The following is a 19692-nucleotide window of genomic DNA, read 5'->3' on the forward strand; positions in this document are numbered from 1 at the left end:
GAAAACTTCCAATATGACCATCATGGCTACAGTCATATTAATGACTATTGGGTGAATAAACTGTGAGGTGGAAAGATGAAGGTCTCAGAAGTCAAAGGTCCTTTCTGGTTCTGGAGAGATTCTGGGAGATGTCTCTTTGGGGGAGAGACAAGTGTGGAGAATGGCTTTGCAACAGCCAGTGGAGGTGGGGAGCAATCGGCAGGATGGAAAGAGGCTGAGGCTGGGTTCTGGAAGAGAGGGGACCCATATACACTGTTTCACACCCATGACTCTTGGAGGAGGCAAAACCTCACAGACGGGGCTGTGTGGTGCCCAGGGTGCAGAGGCTCCCAGCACTCCAGCCAGGAGGGACCAGAAGGCCAGAGGCCAGAGGACCCAGAACCAGGCCATCTGGAATGTCAGCAGGAACCAGGAACCAGCGTGGTCAAATGACCAATGGCAGAGAGAGGAGCTGCCTGTCGTTTGGTATATGTAAGCCCCCTAGATCTCTTGGGGAGCCCCAGTGAAGGCTGATACTGAATTCCTTGCTAGTCAAGCAGGAAGGGGACTCAAAGTTAGATTTAAGTTATTTTAAAGAAAACAAAAAGGTGATTAATCCATTCTTAATTTAATGAAATCTGTAATTCATAGCTAGCTCCTCCACACATGTGCATGCATACCCCACAAGTCAAGGGGACGTCCTGAGTCAGACGACGCCAGCTTAGATATGTGGAGGCATGCACGGCAACCAACATGGGCCTCCACCGAATATAGTCACTGTGCTCAGCATGGAGCTGTCAATGGAGGACACTCAGCTTAAGAAGAATTATTGTTGGATAAATTACACAAAAGAAAATGGTTAAAAAGTCCTAGAGTGCGAGGTGTAGGGAAAATCTTTACATTCTGCTTCAAACAAACCAGCTGTAAAATGCAATTTGGGAGAACCAGGAGGCATATATGGCAAAATGTTAACAGTTGTGGAATGTGAGTGATATGGAGACGAATGGTTACTATGCCCCCTTTTCTACTTTTCTATACATTCGAAAAAAAATTTTTTTAATTTTATTTATTTATTTAGAGAGAGTGCATGTGAATGGGGTGAGGGGCAGAGGGAGAGGGAGAAGGAGACTCCCCTACTGAATATAGAGCCTGATGCGGGGCTTGATCCCAGGACCCCGAGATCATGACCTAAGCCAAAATCAAGAGTTGGACCAACTGAGCCACCCAGGAGCCCCTACATTTGAAAGTTTTTAAAAAATTTATTTATGATAGACACAGAGAGAGAGAGAGAGAGAGAGAGAGAGAGGCAGAGACATAGGCAGAGGGAGAAGCAGGCTCCATGCACCGGGAGCCCGACGTGGGATTCGATCCCGGGTCTCCAGGATGGCGCCCTGGGCCAAAGGCAGGCGCCAAACCGCTGCGCCACCCAGGGATCCCCATTTGAAAGTTTTATAAGAGAAAACCTCAGTAACGGGCATGGAATAAATGTGGATATCCCAAAGTCCACTCGAAACCCTCTTTTCTTTGCCTATTTGAAAGAGGCCAGAAGAGGAAAAGACTCACCTTCTCAGACTCACTTACAACTAGGTCAGAGTTGTGGCCAATCAAAGGTAGCAGATCCCGGGGGAGAGTTTCCTTTACTCTCCCAAAAAACATGGCTTCATGGGCTGAAACCTTTGGGCTCTTTTGTCCTGCCCACAACATGATGGAGATGCAGCAGCCTTCTCGTGACCGTGAGAACCAAATCCACATGCTAAGGATAGCAAGTTAGGAAGGTAAAAGGAGCTGGGGGCTGAAACAATGTCAAGGAGCTGCTACACCAGCCCTGAACTGATGATATGATTTCTTCTCCTATCAGGAAAACACCCCCCCACACACACATTAAACCATGGTATTAGTTAAGAATCATGTTTACCTGTAGGTAACAGAATTCCTTACTTTCATGGCTTAAAAAAGTCAGAAGTTTTATTGTCTCACACTATAAGAAATCAGAGAAGTTCAGGGCTGGTGTGGTGGTTCTATCTTGTTAATGGTGCTTTCTCTCTCTATCTTTTTAGCTTTCCCATTCTTACTGTGTTGATTTCTTCCTCACTGTTACAAGATGGCTGCTGTACCTCCAGGTAGCATGTCTGCATTCCAGGCAAAAAGAAGTACATATCTTCTAAGCTCAAACTGTGTCACATGTCTACCTGTGGCTGCATGGTGTCTAGGAAAAAAAACCAAAACAAAACAATTCCTTTTCAATGTCTACAGTTGGTGAAACAATGTAGGTTGGTCTCTCAGCATCCATTCGTTACTTTCTCCCTTGCTTTCCTCTGCTGTGTCACAGGCAATTCTTCTCCTCCTCCCTCATCTAAGGCTCCCTCGTGAAGGAGTTATTTATAATCTCACCAATTAGGCTTGGAATCTTGGGAGTCCCCCCAGGGCCCCCAACCACTAAATAACATTTGTTGAATTAGTAAACACTAATTCTGCGGTTCTTATTTACTGAGATTCTACTACTGATAACACAAGATAAAGCGGGGCTGGGGAAAGGTCGAGAAAGATGGAGGCTAAGGTATATTTGGAGCCTTGAAAGTCAGAGTGGTAGGATGATGGGTTCAATTGTTTTTGTTTGACATTTTATTTTGATGTAGACATTCTGATTCTGGTAACACTGAGCTAGATAATTCAGACCAACCCTCCCACTAAATACAATTTAAGAAGCTGAATAAAATCTAAAAACACTCTTCTTAAAAGCATCAAAGACTTAGCTTGAGAGTAAGGAATTACTGGGGCCATGTTTTGAGGGTGGACAGGATCCAGACTGGTGTGCCTAGCATTGGGGGCCAGTCTTGCCTTTCTGGGCCTTTGCTAATCTGGAGGAAGGGTAAGAGTCTGAGTTGGAGATTTAGCGCTTCATAGGGCTTGGGGCAAAAGCCAAAGTCCGAGGACCAGCAGGGCTTGGGACTTAATGACCACCTGCTTTGGCGGGGGATCTAGAAGGACCACTGGTGAATAAAAAGAACTGAGAAAACTAGCCCTGAAACAGACTGGTCACCCCAGAAAATCTCAATCCCTGAGTTTGGAGCAGGGCAATTCTAGAGTGCCAGAGTTTAGAGTTCCCAAACACCTGGTAAAAGATGTAGAAAATCCTCTTTAGAGAGAGAAAACATCATCTCAGTCCTCAAATTTCTGCAAAGAGCCTTAAAAAAAATGTTTTTTTTTTTTTACAATAAAGACTTAGTGGACGTAGAAGGAGTGAGGGCTCTGGAAGCACGAACCAGCAGAAGCAAAAGACAATAGATCAAACCTCAAGGAACTCAAAATATTTGAACGATTATATCTTCCTGTGATATTTTCGTATTGTTTTGGTGCCACAAAACTTATATGGTATAATTACAACCTTAATGGCTGATATAGAGATGTGATTGCTATAAAATGAAAAGCAAAAAAACAGAGCTCGGAAGCAGCCTGGTACCATGGTGCCAGTGGTGTCTAAGAGTGGCCAACTCTGGCGTCTGTTACATCCTTTTTCATTTCCGTATTTTTGTTGTTGTTGTTTGTTTGTTTTTAAGGAGTATTTGTACTGGAAGACATCCAAGTAAGAGAGAAAGTGATAAAGAGTATAACCCAGAGTGGGGAGGATTTGCAGGTGCAAAATCTCCATGGTTGCCCAAGGTCCTCTGGTCAGAAGGGCATCCTACCTGGATGAATGCTCTATGGCTTCGATCTTGAAATCCTCGATAATTTCTAACAGGGAGCGCTACCAGGTCCTGACCCAGAGGCAATTAAATGCTGACCCTCTGTCAACAGCCGCCAGACTTCTCTATCTAGCTCCTGCACTCCGCACTGAGCAGCATGGAGTGTCCCAGGTGGAGGGGGGACGACCTCTGCAAGAATGCCGAGGCACGGAGGAGAGCCCCCTGGGCCAGGGGTGTGCAGAGCTCTCCCAGTCCTGTCCTGGCGCAGGCGACGGCCGGAATCGCAGGTGGGAGCTGCACAGGTGGCACCAGGGTCAGAACCATCGACAGCTGTTTATTTCGCGTGCGCTCTGAGACCCGCTCCCAAGACCCCGGAAAGACCGGACCCCCTTCCCCGCTCTACCCGAGATCCCTGACGCAGGAGGCATGGTGCGTTTCCAAGGCGCTGGGCCACTGGGGCAAAGCGGGCGCGTACAACCCTGCGGTTTACTGACGGCGCAGCCAGTGCTAGGCCTGGCGCCCCTTCCTGACTTCGGTTCGCATTTAACCCCGTGACATGGATTGGCGGTCCTCTTTCCCCAGTTTTCTCAGATAAGCAAACCGAGGTGTAAAAAGGTTAAGAGACTGGCGCGCCGGGGTCTGACTCCAAAAGCAGGTGCTCTGGACGGTCCACTGGCTTAACCCAGTACCGGAGCACGGGAGGGTCCGGCGGGGCGGCGAGGGCGCCGCAGGGGCAAGGCCGGGCCTCCAGGCGCCGCCGCGGTCCCCCTCCCCGCCCCCCGCAGCTCCCACCTCCGCGGACGCGCGAGCTCCCAGGCCCCGCCCGCCCGCCGCCCGCCGCCCGCCGCAGGTGTCCTGGGAGAGGCGGGCGCGCACAGCGCCGGCGCCCCCGCTGCAGCTCTGCCGGCGGGGAGCGCGCGCTCGCGGAGCGCCGGGGCCGAGGCGGCGGCTGCAGCAGCAGGTGGAGCGGCGGGCGCGGCTCCCGGCCTCGAACCTGCCGCCGCGCCGCCGGGCCGAGCCGTGCGCGCCGGGTCCAGCCTGGCTCCGGGGAGATCGGGTCCCCGCGCGGCGCCCCGGCCCCCCCGACCCCCGCAGGACTGTGCTCGCCGGCGGCGGCGGCGCTGGGGTCCGGGAGGAGCGGCCCTTCCCCGGGATCCTGGGCGCCGCCGCTCGTGGCGCGGGCCTCTCCGGCTGCACTCGGCGGCTGAGCTCCGCCCGTTGGTTTCCCCGATCTGGGGACGCTTCCCGCCGGCGACGCCCCAGCAGCTTGGCGGGGGTCGGCGGGCGGCGGGCGGGCTGGCGTCCCGGCCGCCCCTGACCCTCGGGGCTCCCCTGCGGGCCTGCCTGCTCCCAGCCCCCCGCCCGGACCCGGACCCGGACCGGACCCCGCCGCGGAGCGAGTGCGGTCCTCGAGGGCGCGGCGTGTGGGCTGGGGCGCGCGGCCCGCCGCTGGCCATGGCCTTCACTTTCGCCGCTTTCTGCTACATGCTCTCCCTGGTGCTGTGCGCCGCGCTCATCTTCTTCGCCATCTGGCACGTGAGTAAGCGGTACCGGCTTCTAACTCTTACTACCGCCCGGCCCACCCCTTCCCCGGTCTCTGAAGCGTCCCCGAGGCTCCGCGAGCGGCGCAGCTGCGGGCTGGACTCTGCCGGCCCCGTCCCGGGGGGGGATGGTTGGCGGCATCGGAGCCGGGCTGCTGGCGGGGGCAGAGGGACAGCTGGCCCCGGCGCTGGTCCCGGCGCTGGTCCCGGTGCTGGTCCCGGTGCTTGCCCCGGTGCTGGTCCCGCCGCTGGTCCCGCCGCTGGTCCCGGTGCTGGTCCCGCCGCTGGTCCGGGCGCTGGTCCGGGTGCTGGTCCCGGTGCTGGTCCCGGCGCTGGTCCGGGCGCTGGTCCCGGTGCTGGTCCCGCCGCTGGTCCGGGCGCTGGTCCCGGTGCTGGTCCCGCCGCTGGTCCGGGCGCTGGTCCCGGTGCTGGTCCCGGTGCTGGTCCCGGTGCTTGCCCCGGTGCTGGTCCTGCCGCTGGTCCCGCCGCTGGTCCGGGCGCTGGTCCCGGCGCTGGTCCGGGTGCTGGTCCCGGCGCTGGTGCCGGCGCTGGTCCCCCTGCTGGTCCCCCTGCTGGTCCCCCTGCGGGCCCGGGCGCACAGCGGCACGCCCACCAGCCCTGCGCCTCCTGCCCGCGGGAGCCGGGAGCCGCGCCTCTGTCGGCCCCGCAGTTAGTCAAGTAACTGTAACAACTAAACACTGAAAATGTCAGCTCTGTGGTGGGCTGCGGTTAGACACTTTTGGAGACAAAGCGGAGACATGATGGGAGCGCTGTGGGACAGGGTGCGAGGCAGGCCGCGAGGGGAGGGAGAGACCAGACACCGGGGTCACCTGTCCCGCGGAGAGAGGCCCTTGTGGGCGACCGGATTCCCAGTCCCCCGCTGCCCTCCAGGGCGCCCAGCCGCCCAGCGCCTGCAGGACCCCCCACCGGTAGCGGACTCCCCGCCCCCAGCGGCCCGCGCCCTCCGGGGTGGCTCCGGCTGGGGGCAGTGGAGGCAGGTCCTGGTTCTGCAGGTATGGGGAGGGTCTGGGACCTGGAGCTGTTGTACATAGTGGAGGGGGTGGCCGCAGTGCAAACACGGTGCACAGTTGGCAAGCCCAGCGCTCTCAGGGCCCCCTGCCCTCGCCAGCCAGGAGCTGGTGGAGGAAGAATGGCTGAGGTGGAGAGTTCCAGAGGGAGCCCTCGGGGCAGCCTCCCCGCCCAGAGCGTCCTGGGCTATGGAGGGACCCTGGGTAGATTCCAGGAGACCCCTGTTCCGAGAGCCCTATAGAGCGTGCCCACAGGGGCAGAGGCCCAGAAAGCAGATGGAAAGCAGAGTTGCCGTGTCGATAGGATGCTGGTGTTCTGTAGGAGCGGTTTCTGGAGCGAGAGGGCTTATCTTAAGATAGAACTAAAGGTCCTCTTAGAGGTGCTCTGGGAGCCAGGAGAGGGTGCCTGGCAGCAGGCACGACACTGGCTGGGCTGGCTGGGCTTCGTTCCACGTCCCCAAGTGAGAGCTGACCTGGGTGGTCCCCAGGCTTCCCCTTGTGTCTAGATGCTGCAAGTCTGTGAATCGGTCGGTTTAGAAATGGGGGCGGGTGGAGAAGGGATTCAGACACAGGAATTTCCTGGCTGATCAAAAATCTGGACAGTGAAAAGTGATACTTTTTTTACAGATTGCATATGGGATTTGCAGCCTCTCCTCCTCTGCCCCGGGATTCTGGGTATGATTCTGTCTGTGGAAAGGAGCCTAGGAGTTGTTGACAGTTGTTAAGGGAGAAGGAAACTTTACCAAATTTAGAAAAAATAGGGCTGCAGGACAGATCACACCCAAACAGGACAGCACATACCTGCTCATGTGTTTCAAAGGAGCTTTCTGTGTTTCCCCAGATTTGGGGAGTTATTTGCATTCTAGAAGGCTAATGACTCCCTTTTTCAGAAATACTTTGCTTGCTGTTTCTTTATGTTCTCGTGTTGGCCAGAGGGTGGCAGGTACCAGAGAGCTCCACCAAACCATCAGCACTGGGGTTCTCTGAACAGGCCCCTGGAGCAGAGCAGGTAACCAGCAAGAATAATTTCCTCTCACTCAGGGGAAGATAATAAATAATTCAGGAGCAGGGTAATTAAATGGACGGCATGTGCATCTGGTTGACTAATAGATTCCTGAATCAAAGCTGGCTGCTGGGGTGATCCCCTGTTGGCGTCCCCTAGGAGTTCCCAGCCCACACCCCTGTGTCCAGGGGGTAGTCGGATGCCACCAGGTCCTGACCCGGTTCCCAGTTGGGAGGGGGGGGCAAGATGCCAGTTTCTAATAATAAAAAGAACAGCTCTTTGAATTCAGATTACACCGAGTGTTGCCAAGTCTCCAGCCTCTTGTTCTTTCCTGCGTCTTTTCCTTCTCCCTGTCTCGGAATCAAACAGCCTAAAGCCTCCCCACGTTGATTTGGCTCTTGAACGTTGAAAAGGGGAATCAATGCACATGTTGTATGTGTGGGTGTTGCGCATTCAGTGGTAATGACTTCCACAGAAATTTAGGAGAGCTGGTTCTACGTTAGGCTGTGTGTTTGCTTTCTTTCTGGCTTCTTATCTTTCTTATATATTTTTTGATCTGATAAGCCATATCGATTGCTTAGCATATGTTAACATCCCCGGGAGTGGATTGGGCACTTAGCAATACCCTCCAGTTAGAAAGCTGGCTCTGTTGCCGTTTTGCTGGTTCTGTTGTCCTTTTCTTACTCAATGGTACACACCTTCTTGGTGGTGATACTACTAGCTACTACCTACTGAGCGTGCACAGCAGGCCAGTTCTAGGCACTTCGGAGGACCTGTCAGATGCTCACTTCCCCCGGAGGCCCCGGGAGAAAGGGTGGATGTGGCCATAAGCACATTGCTTTCAAGTCTCATGTTTTACTTGGAAAATTTATTTGCATCTGTTTTCAAATGAAAACATTTTGAATTACCGATTAATTTTATATCAGCCACCATTTGCCACATTTGGAACATGCAGAATAAACGTGAGGGTTTGTTTTTTGCTTGGGGTGTGTGTGTGTGTGTGTGTGTGTGTGTGTGTGGCTTTGCATGCCTTCAGGCACATGGCCTTACTGCCCTAGCCATCCTTCACTCCTCACCGATGACGTTTTTACAGATTGGGGAACTGTGGATCAGAGAGGCTATGAAACTTGCTTGAGGTTTCACAGCCGCGTGTGCTGGAGCTGGGATTTGAACTGAGTGAGCCTGGTGTGGCCATGTCTTCTTTCTAAATCTACTTACTATTTTGGCTTGTTTAATTTTGATAATAGTAGATAATGTTTTTATGCAGAGGATTATCTTTCTCCATATAAATAAAATATTTTGGGCTGGAATTTCTGATTGGAGTTATAACAACAAAGACCTCTAACATACTACCTATACTTTTTAAAAAGAGGAGATTCTATTTCATTATTTATTTTTCAATTTTATTTTAAAGATTTTATTTATTTGAGAGAGAGAGAGAGAGAGAGAGAGAGAGAATGAGTGGGGGGAGGAGCAGAGAAGATGCATACTCCCTGGCTGAGCAGGGACCCCTGGTGTGGTGTTTGATCCCAGGACCCTGAGATCGTGACCTGAACCAAAGCAGATGCTTAACTGACTGAACCACGCAGGCACCTCTATTTTATTCTTTAAAAAAATTAGTTTTTTTGCTTCTAAAATGATACAGGTTCCTTGCTGAAAAATTTGAAAATTTTTCGGACATATATGGAAAAAAAATCACCATTAATCACATCCTCCAGAAATGATTTGTGTGTTTCTTTTTCCAACACCATGTATTTGTATATTTTTAAAAATTGCATATGGATGTTTAGAAGGGAAAAAGGTGTTCCAAAGAGCTTCAGATGTGCAGTGATTTCTATTTCCAGCCAATATGAAATGAACAGTGTTTACTGGCAAGAACGCTCTCAGCCCCAGCTTGGTCGGGCCTTTTGCAGGCCTTTTGCAGACTGTCACATTTATATAAATACAGATGAAACCATTCTTTGAAAAGATCAAAGATTCATTTCAGGTTTTTAGCTTTCAAAGTTTTTTGTTTGTTTGTTTGTTTGTTTGTTTGTTTGTTTGTTTGTTTTAATACCTAGAGTCACTTTTAAGACCTGTGAGATCTGACAACATACGAGTAAGATGAGTTCCTGATTGTATGTCTTTGGACGCATAGCGGTGCCGTGTGCTGCGGGAGGACTAGATGGGCCCCGACAGATGATGCGACACATATTTATTTACAGAGAGGCAGTTTTGCTGGGCAGGATGTCGTCCTGGCTGAGCTTCACCGCCAGCTCCAGCCTGTCACAGATCCCACCCTGGGGACCTTGGGGACCTCTCAGTTCCTCTGGTCATCCATCTGGAAAGAAAACATAGTTAATGTGAGACGCTGGGCTGCCTGGGGTTGACACCAACCCATCTTCGGAAGACCCTGATCCATGGACAGTCTGCTCAGCAGACAGCACTGAGCTGTCAGCTATGCTTGGTCTACACTGTTCCTTCCATCTGGGACACCCTGTCCCCACTGGCATCCCCATGTCCAATGTGGCGTCTGCAGCTGCGGCCTTCGGGTGCCCCCGCCTTCTGCACCCTCCGTGGCTCGTGTGGAAGGAAGCTCTGTGAGAGCAGCCACCTTTTTAGGTCATTTCTCCAGAGCTGGGGATGGTGCTTGTACAGGGGCTCAGTAAATGCTTGGAGGATACTTTCTTGTTCCCTTTTGGCTTGACATGCTTCTGGCTAACATGGTAACTCATGTCTGATTTGGCTTCTGGCTACTTCCCAGGGACAGCTCCCTGGGTGTTTAGGGCATGATTGTTTCTGCTGTACTGGCACCTGTTGCTATTACAAGAAGGCTGGCCGTTACCAGGGCTGTGGGGCCCACCTCGATGATGCTGGAGCTGGCTCTCCTGCAGGGGTACAGCCTGGGGACAAGTGCCAGCTGTTCCCAGAGACCATGCCTCCTGCAAGTCATGATGTCAGGCCACCTGGCTGGCGCTGGCGCTCAGTTCTTGGCTGGAGGTCTCCCAGGATGACCCCTGCAGGGGGCAGCTTCGAGGGCATGGCATTTCCACCATGGTCCTGCAGGAGAGCAGACTGAGGATGTGGAATTCAGGGCTCCTGTACAGCAAGCAGGCACCGGCCCCCACCCGCTGCCTGGTGAGGCTCTGGGCCTGCTTGGGGTAGGATGCTGCGGGGCCACCATGATATTTGGCTTTGGCATTAGAATGCCTGAAGGAACTGTAAAGGCAGAGACCGGTATGAAGCCTCTGCCAGGCAATGGCAGCAGCTACCTGTACCGCCCAGGGGGGCAGAGTCCCTTCCTGAATCACGGGGCCTAGAACCTCTCTTGACTTGCATCCAGAACCCCCACCCTGCCCGTGGCTCTGCACAGGGTCTCCTCTGCACTTGCTTTCTGCTACCCTCCCTCCCAGTAGGTCTGTAAACCAGTTCCCCTGGTGCCCCGCTCTCCTAGAAATGTGCTGGTGGGTAGCGCCCTTGCCAGCTGTACCTGGGCTGTTGTCTGCCTCCTGTTGGCCACTCCCTGGGGGTCCTGCCAGGGCCTGGCTCTGTCATAGTCATACGCCCCCTCTGGATCTCCCCCCTTTCTGGGGTGAAGGATAGGGCTCTCGTGCATCCTGCTGCCCCTGGTCATGACCCCGTGTTCCACCCTGTGCCACCTGACCCCCCATCGACCTCCAGCCGCCTCTCACCACTGCTCTGAGTCCCTTTTCCCCACGGTCCCCTGGGGACCCACTGGCCCCTGGCTGCTGCCTTCCTGGTTCAGGGCTGCTGGAGCCAGCGAGTCTGGGCTCAGCCTTTGCAGGCCTCAGTTCCATCCCCTGACCCCCCAGCATGATCCGGCTGGTTCTTTCAGCTCTGTTGATACTGTTCCAGATCTCTGGCATTTCCCCAGAGTCCCCGGGGCCCCCTACCCTCTCAGACTTCACTGCCAGCTGACAAAGAAGGTAGAGTTATTGGCAGGGACACCTGGGCACCCTGGCCATCTCTGAGCTTCACATTCCACCAGCACACTTCCCCTTCCTCCTCAGACTCAGAATCTCCTGTGGGCTCCCCAGGGACGTCGCCCATCCTTGCCCCTGTGTGCTCAGCCACCGCCTCTGCTGGTCTGTCCCTGCTGTCTCTGAGCCCGTGGGCCAGCTGCTTTGTTCTGGGCCCTCCCCAGGCCGCCGGCCTCTTCCTTCGCAGATTGACTTGTTCGCTTCCCTGTTCGTTCCCTCTTTTATTCTTGTAGCAAATGTTCAGAAAAGGACCAAGACTGAAAAGCCTCCTGCTCCCATCATCCAGAATCAGCAAATGTTAGCATTTTGCCACTTTGGTTCCTTATCTGCCTTACTTCAGTCAGTGTTTCCTCGTGGGTTCAGGCCTAGAGCCTCCCTTCTTGGCCCTGCTCCAGTGGCCTGACTTCCAGTGCCATTCAGGGCTTAGCCGAGGCCTGTCCATGACCTCCAGGCTCTGGGCCATGCCCTCCTTGTGGCTGCTCTCACGGTTTCTATGTTCCTCCCTGTCTCTTCTTCCTGCCCTGTCTTCACTTACCTGAAGCTGCCCTGTCCCAAAGGGCTGTACCCCCAACCCTGTAGACCTTGTATGGGGCTGCCTGCCCTACCCCTGGGTCCTGCTGTCCTCACCACCATGGGACCTGCCCACGGTGCTGCAGTCTTTTCTCGGACTGTGAGCGCTTCCAGGGCAGGAATGCCACCCTCATTTGTAACCTCAGTGTGTCACTGTGGCCAGAGTCCAGTGAGTATAGAAAACACACATCTAGGATCTGGGCAATCGACTAGACCACCCAAGACCCACACAGACTCTTGCTCAGTGGATGGTTTCCCTGGCTTAGCTGGTTACAGCAGTCACCTGGGTGCTTATTAAAAATGCACGTTCCTGGGCTCCACTGGAGGCCTGAGGAGCCCTGCCTGGGCATTAGGAGCATGTCCAAGCTCAGGCTCCCACCCCTGGGGTTGGGGAGATGTTTGACAGGGCACATGAGTCTGGGTGCAGGTGAGGCACGCTGCCCTGGTCTGTGGTTCTGCGCAGCAGAGGTCTGGGAGAGGCTGCTGTCTGAAGTCTGACGGGCGATGCAGGTGTCTGATTTATGCTTGGAGACAGCAGCCCCACCTGTGGGCAGTGGGATGCTCAGGGATGGTTGTGAAATGCACCATCCTCCCATCCTGTGATGCCCAATGGCAGACAGCCCCCCTGGGGCTCAGATAAGTCCAGCCTGAAGTCCCGGCCTGACATCTTCGCTGATCGGGTTCCTTCTGTGTTGCTCCTCCTCTGGCGGAGGGATGGTTCTCAGAAGGGACGGGGGGTTGTGTCCGTGCAGAGAAGGGCTGCATCATTGCTGGTATGGCACCAAGGTCGAACGGCAGGTGCGCACCCAGATCTGCAGGGTTGGAGGTAGTTACTGTTGGAGACCTTTCGCAGGACCTCTACGTCTCAACACGGCGAGTCAGGCCTTGCCGGGACTGCTTTTCGTGGCTCCTGGACTCTGATTAATTCCCATAAAGGTTACGGAAAGCTCCATGTGCGCAATTATATCCTGAATTGGTCTCTGAATACCAATCTGGAACCAAACAACGAGGCTGGCAAATATTTTTAATTTGACACAGAAGAGGCAAGCATGAGACATTCTCATGTGCTAAAATAAAGCCTGAACAAAAAACACTAAAAAAGATACGTAAATGAAGATTAAGCTGCTAGACTCTAATGAAGCCGCCGACTTTTCTGGGGGCACAGGGTCCTGGGCGTTAGGATGTTTACAGGGGCACCCTGCCGAGGGCACGGGGTTGAAGACTGGGGTCGGCTCACAGGATGGCTCCATGTGGGTTGGCTGCTGGAGGCTGTTCCAGGGCAGCGTGTCCTCACCTCTGAGGTCAGTGTCCATTTCACGCCCCCACCCCTTGGTGTTCAGATATGTGTGTTCACTCTTTCTCCCTCACGGATCTAAGTTCTGCATGTTCTTCACCCTGCGGCCCCTGTCTTGACCATGGTCAAGCCTGCTCACTGGCTCACTGCCGCCGCCCAGGAAAGCATGTGTGGCTCCTCAGCCCCTGTTCACACGCGCCCCTGAGTCAGTGCACACCTCGGGCTGCACAGCTCAGCTGTCGATGACGTAGTTGCTGTTGGAGGCAGGCGCTGTTGTCCCCGTTACGCATTCGTGGAACCTGGGAGGACACGAACAGGTGCGGAGTGCAGCTGTGGTTGGTGGCTCTGACTGGTCACGAGGTCTGACAGTCACCTCTTTGTAGCCTCGTTTGGGTTGTGAATCTGGAAGTCCCCTCAAAGAAGAGGGAGCCTGTGGCTTTGGGGACCGTGGTGACTGGCTCCCAGGGAATTCGTGGGTGCCATGTGCTCTGGCCCAGCCCCATCTGCTCCCAGACAGGTGGACACAGCACAGTCCCAGGGACTCACCAGCAGCCAGAGGGGCATACCAGCCAGGGATGTCTCACCGTCCAGGGCTCAGCATCACAGGCCTGGCCACCTTGTCTGCTGGAGCTCTGAGAACTGGGCCTCCCATCACTGCCTGAGCCTCTGCCGTGTGGGCACAGAGGGGACGGGCTCTCTGGTCTTCATTTACCCCGAACTGGTGCAGGTGCCCATTGGGGGTATGGAGCCCGACAGGGTAGACCAGTCCCATCCTCTTGTAACCATCTGACCCAGGCCCAGACTCAGGCTGCCTTGTACAGACACCCAGGTTTCTCTGGTTCTGGACTGTGTCAGCCTCGCTACCTGAGCAGGAGAGGGACCTCACCTGGCCTGTTTCTACTTGAGGCTCTGCCTGATGCCCCTCGTGTTTTAACTGTAATTTTTTAAAAAAGGTTTTATTTAAAAAATTCTTGAGAGACACACAGAGAGAGGCAGAGACATAGGTAGAGGGAGAAGCAGACTCTCTGCGGGGAGCCCGATGTGGGACTTGATCCCAGGACCCCAGGATCACACCCTGAGCCAAAGGCAGACGCTCAACCACTGAGCCACCCAGGCATCCCATCTGTCATTTTTTTTTTTTATTGTAGTAGAATATATGTCACCTAAAATTTACTGTTTTCCAACCATTTTTAAGTGTATGCTTCAGTGGCATTACACTCATGTTGCGGTGCTGCCACCCCCACCGTCCACTTCCAGAATCTTCTCACCCTCCCACACTGAAACTCTGTCCCCATGAAACACTGGCCGCCGCCTCCCCCAGCCTGGCTCCACCATCCTACTTCCCGTCTCTGGGAACCTGGCTGCTCTGTGCACCTTCCAGAGTGAGTCTTGGCTGTCCCCTGGGTCTGGACACTTCACTGAGCTCAGTGATTCCTCCCTGTGGCACCTAAGCAGGTGCCAACCTCGTGACCTGCTCGGGTTGGAGAGTGTTCCATTGCATGTATAATCCGTGTTTCTCCCTTAGCTGGGTCCACCATGTGCTGTCCCTGTGAAAACTGGCGTGTAGGGGTCCCTGATGCCCTGTCTCTCCCCCTGCCCCCCACCCCGTTCCCGTGCATTCCCAGAAGCGGAAATGCGGGGAATTCTATGTTTGCTGTCTGTGGTTCCTCTACTTTCACAGGCACGACCTCTGGGTCCTCAGCGCCAGCTCTGTGCTCTGCCTTGACCTCTGTCCCCACTGGTGACCACTCTCGGCCCTCCTTCAGGATGGACCACGGCAGTGCCGCAAGCATCCTGGTTGTCCTTGTGGGCTTACCTACCTGGTCTGCTTTTCTGGGGTCCTCACGTCTTTTAGGCGAGTCAGGTAGTCATAGCCTATTTTTTCAAATCCCAGCTGTCAAGAGTTGTAAAAGGCTCCTGTGCAGGGTTTACTGGACACTGCTCGTGGCTTTGCCAGGGAAAGGATTCCATCAGAAACAGGTAACAGGTCTGAGAATTGGGGAGTGCTCCTGAGTGAGAAGCCAAGGGATCTCACGAAAGGATTGTTGTTCAATCAAACATTTGCTTTTCCAAACTCACGTGGGCAGAGGCCCAGAGGCTGGCACTGCCCTGGTGGCCGGTGGGGACAGGACCGGGTGGTCACCTGCACCAGGAGGAGCCAGGGACAAGGAGGCTGTCAGCCTACAGGGCGATTCACAGGATGGCTTCATTCTCTAGCTCTTTGGAGCTGCCTTAAGTCACAAAAGTAGTTTTTAAAAAAAACAAACCAGATGTGTAAACTGTGCGATTGCCCTCTGTGTCTCTCACACATGCGCACAGTTACCAACACAAGAACAATCTGTGGCAGAGAGAACCCCACACCTTCCTGGCCAGACACGTGGGGAGGATGGATTTGTTTTCTCTGTCCCCCCGGGGTCAGGGTTGGTGGCGGGTGTGGGAGGCGGGGAGTGCCCATGTGCCCATTTGCCGTCAGCACGGTTTGGGGCAGTTGTCACAGGTGCACCCAGCTGTTGTCTGCCTCTCCACGCCCAGAGGCTGGCGGCCGAGAGCCTGGGCCTGGTCTGCGTGCAGGTGGTCAGTACCCGGAGCTACCCGCGGCGGGGGCGGCTTGGTGCCCTGCCGCCAGAATGGACTCTGACGAGTCCTTTGCAGTGTCTGTAAAAGCTGCAGGTGTGTGCGTTTCTGGGTGAATGACGCCCTGGCCTCCTGTCTTCCTACATCGGGAGGAACTGTGGGCCTGGACACCACGAGTCCACATTCCGCCCCTCTCCCTCCAGGGACATGTTCTGTCCAGGATTTGGCCACCTGACACCCAAAGCTCAGCTGCCTCCTGCTGCCTGCAGGTGTGCCGTGGCTGGTGCGTCCCTGGCATCAGGGGCTGCCAGGCCTCGACCACTCTCTCTCTCCTTCCTCCTTCCTTCTTCCCTTCCTCCTCTCTTGCTTTTGACCTCCTTTTGTTCCTTCTTCTTGGCACGTATCCTAGATCTGCCAGAGGCTGCACAATACTCCTTAGCCCAGCTGGAGGGCCCCGGGGCTGGGATGTTAGCTGATGCCACCTCCCTCCCCCAGGGCGAGGAGAACTTGGGGCTGACATTCCCAGGGCCTCAGCCTTAGGTACCTGTGCTGTTGGCGCCTTCGTGGGGTCCGTTTGGACAATGGGATACAGCTTTCCCGCTGGGAAAATGCAGGGGAGGGAAGTGGAATCTTGGAGCTGACTTCCTTTTTTTTTTTTTTTTTGTATTGGCAACTGATTCATGAACCCTAAAAAAAGAGCCGATAGCAACATAGCCAGCTAGCTATAGCAGCCCAGATGGTCCCCTATATAATAGAGACATTTGTCTCTTGCATAAAAAAAATATTTAAATGTGTTCTGTGAGCTTATTGAGAAAAGGAATTCGCAACTGCAGGGGTTGCGGGCCTGGAGACAGCCCAGCGATTCCAGCCCTGCAGAAGGCAGAGCTTAGGAAGCGGGAACTGGAGCTGTGAGGCCGGACGGGACGGGAACCCTGAGCACGCGAGCAGGAGTGGCTCCAGGGTGCCCCACGGCGTCACCTGCCCCTTGGGGAGGCTGCCGGCGGGGGACCGGACGTGCGCATGGACACCGAGCCCCACAGCCCGAGGCACTGCCAGCTGGGGAGGCTTCGGGCAGCTGTAGGCAGACCAGGGCCAGAGAGAACACGTTTGTGCCAACTGTTTCTCAGTTCTGCTCTGAACAGATAGATGCCACTTCCCTTCCCCTTCCGTCCTGTATGTTCGCTGGGAAACGGTGCAGGACCCCCGAATCCCATGGGCCTGCCTGAAACCTGACAGAGCTTGCTTTCTTTCTTTTTTTTTTTCTTCAAAGATTTATTTATTTATTTATTTATTTATTTATTTATTTATTTATTTATATATTTATTTATGATAGACACACAGAGAGAGGCAGAGACACAGGAGGAGAGAGAAGCAGGCTCCATGCTGGGAGCCCGACGTGGGACTCGATCCCAGGACTCCAGGATCGCGCCCTGGGCCAAAGGCAGGCACTAAACCGCTGAGCCACTCAGGGATCCCCTGACAGAGCTTTCATTGTCCTCGCTGTCACCGGCCCTGGGCAGGCCCCGGGGCGGGGGTCCTGGTGGTGGAGGGGCTTCTGCTGACACCAGCCACTTAGCGAGGAGGGAGGGCCTGGGGATGGCCCCAGTGTGGGAGCAGGCAGTGGTGCCAGGTGGGGGGCGGCCTCCTGGCGCCTGCAGAAGCACTGTCTGGAACTGGGGGTCGAGTGAGCCACGGCGGCACCTTGAGCCCCTGCGGCATTCCTGGAGCGTGACTTAACCCCGGGATGATTGTTCTTGGAGGTTCTAGAGAGAGTGCGAGGATTGAGCGGAGGCCAATAGAGCATATGTGCTGAGCACAGAGAAACGGGTTCTGTCCCGACACCCTTTTCCCTCATTGCCTGGTAGCTTTAGACCCAAAAGTCATGCCCTGGAAGAGGGGCTGGCGCTGTTGCTACATGGCACTCTCCCACAAACTGCTCTGTGGTGTAGAGTCCCTGTACCTCCCTGGGCCGCGTGCACGTGTGTGCACGGGTATGTGTGTGTGTGCGCACATGTGTGTGGGTGTGTGTGAGCGTGTGCATGTGTGGGCATGTGTGAGCGTGGGCATGCACTGGTACATGTGTGTGTGCACATGCGAGTGTGTGCACACATGTGTGAGCATGTGCATGAATGCACGGGTGCACATATGTGTGCCTGTGTGCATGTATGTGTAAAGTGAAGGCACTGAACACAGTGGTCTCTGGGGTCCTAACCGGTTGTGGAATTCTGTGGCTCTTCCCCTATTTGCTGCGTGCATCTTGTTCCTTTCCTGCTCTCCATCTGTGACCCTCCATGTATCTGCTGAGGTTCTAGAGATCGGTCCTGACCACCTTCATCCACAAAGGGATTTCTGGGGAGAGGAGTGGAGTGCTCACACAGTGCACAGCAGGTCTGGAACACAAGACCTGACATGCAGAGTAACCTGGATTTAGGTCCCTGGCCCTCTTCCTTCTGTCCTTGAATTCCTGCTTCTGAGGACGGAGAGTCTTCTAGGCTCAGTGTGGGTTGTGCTCCTGTTGGCCACACTGAGTGGTGAGTAGAAGTGTTCTGGGGTCTCCGGCTCCTGGATTTATCTTCCCCCTGGGACTGCGGTCAGAGGGGCGAGGTGTTTCTCCAGATGAAATCAGACCCATGTGGAAGGGCACAGACGTTGGGTGACCCACATGTGACAGTGTCCACTCCCTGAGCTCTTCAGCCTAGCTGTCACCTGCCCTGTATTCAGAGGAAGCAAACCTGTCTCTATAGCAGGGGTAAGCTCCTGGTGCCACAGAGCCCGTGCTGTGATAGCCCACGGCGGCTGCAGAAGCTCATGCCGCCTGATGCGGGGCTGCGGTGCTCCGGCCAGGACGCTGGACTTGCTGGACCGGGGCCCATTCAAGCTGTGGCTGTACACTGCCCCTGAGGAGGGTCTCCACCTTCTCTTGCCTGAAGTATCCCACAGGGGCCACGTGACGTGCCTCCACAGCACATGGCTTTGCCTTCTGAGTGCACAGCTTTCACCGCGTCCACTTGGAGGAGGACTTTGCAGGAACCTAGCAGAGCACATGCTCATCTGGAAGCTGGAGTGGCAGGTGTATGACTCAGGAGTTATAAAACCGTGTCTTGCCAGTTTGCTGTCTCCCGGGCTGCTTGGCCCCAATTCCAGAGGATAAATGGCAGAGTGAAACCCAGCTCTTCCTTCTCGCCTTGGGAAAGCAATCCCTGGTCCCAATTCCCACTTCCTCCTGAGAAATACCCCCGTTGCCCCACATCTGGCGGAGCCGAGCACAGCAGGCCCCTCCCAAACTCTGTCTGTACCACTTACAAGATACCCCTCTGCATTCCCGCCAGGAGCCACGTTCTTATAATTAGCAGCGCTGGCAACTTCCACCACTATACGGTGAGCTATTTTGCTCTGTAAATGGGAGGCAGGGCCAGTTGTCTCCCGAGGGAGGAGGTGATGTGATTGGCTCAGAGCAGGGCTGTGCGCTGGCTCCTCCGTTATAATTAGTTCCTCCACGTTCTGGGATCATCACAAAGCCAAATAAAGTGAGGGGTGGCAGGATTCTTATAGCTAAGGGACTGTGGCTCTGGAGGAGCTGTTGTTTCCAGAAGTCTGTCCCCTCAGCCACTGGGGCCCAGCCGCACGCTGTGGGCAGGAGGCCCAGCAGGAGAGGGCCTTGGAGGCAGAGGAGCGCCCTGCCGCCCCTGTGAGGCCCTGGCCCCTAGGAGCTACTGTCAGGCCGGACCCCCTCACTCTGTGTTTCCTTTCTTATGTCAAACACCGAGGGCAACATTTTTTTTTTTTTTTTTTTAATTTATGATAGTCACACAGAGAGAGAGAGAGGCAGAGACACAGGCAGAGGGAGAAGCAGGCTCCATGCACTGGGAGCCCGACGTGGGATTCGATCCCGGGTCTCCAGGATCGCGCCCTGGGCCAAAGGCAGGCGCTAAACCGCTGCGCCACCCAGGGATCCCGCAACATTTTATTCAAGGAAAAAACGTCGCTACAACAAACCACAACCAAAGCTAGTAAAGGTTCGGGGTGGAGGGCTCAGCCAG

At 54.8% G+C, this 19692-nt stretch overlaps 1 protein-coding gene and 1 long non-coding RNA gene across 2 annotated transcripts in view; one reads left to right on the plus strand and one right to left on the minus strand.

Moving 5' to 3' along the window:
- Positions 1 to 4975: 4975 nt before the first annotated feature.
- CNIH3 (cornichon family AMPA receptor auxiliary protein 3) overlaps positions 4976 to 19692 on the plus strand; it is a 98185-nt gene continuing 83468 nt past the window's right edge. Inside the window, exon 1 of the mRNA XM_077901268.1 lies at positions 4976 to 5198. Coding sequence (XP_077757394.1) covers positions 5118 to 5198 — 81 coding nt within the window. The 5' untranslated portion in view covers positions 4976 to 5117. The remainder of the gene's footprint in view (positions 5199 to 19692) is intronic.
- On the minus strand, positions 9412 to 15107 carry LOC144315177 (uncharacterized). The gene is made up of 2 exons (XR_013380937.1): positions 14899 to 15107; positions 9412 to 9554 (listed from the first exon to the last, which is right to left on the minus strand). It is a non-coding gene; the product is annotated as an uncharacterized LOC144315177 (long non-coding RNA).

The sequence above is a fragment of the Canis aureus genome, chromosome 6 (genome assembly GCF_053574225.1).
Source record: "Canis aureus isolate CA01 chromosome 6, VMU_Caureus_v.1.0, whole genome shotgun sequence".
Classification (NCBI taxonomy): Eukaryota; Metazoa; Chordata; class Mammalia; order Carnivora; family Canidae; genus Canis; species Canis aureus.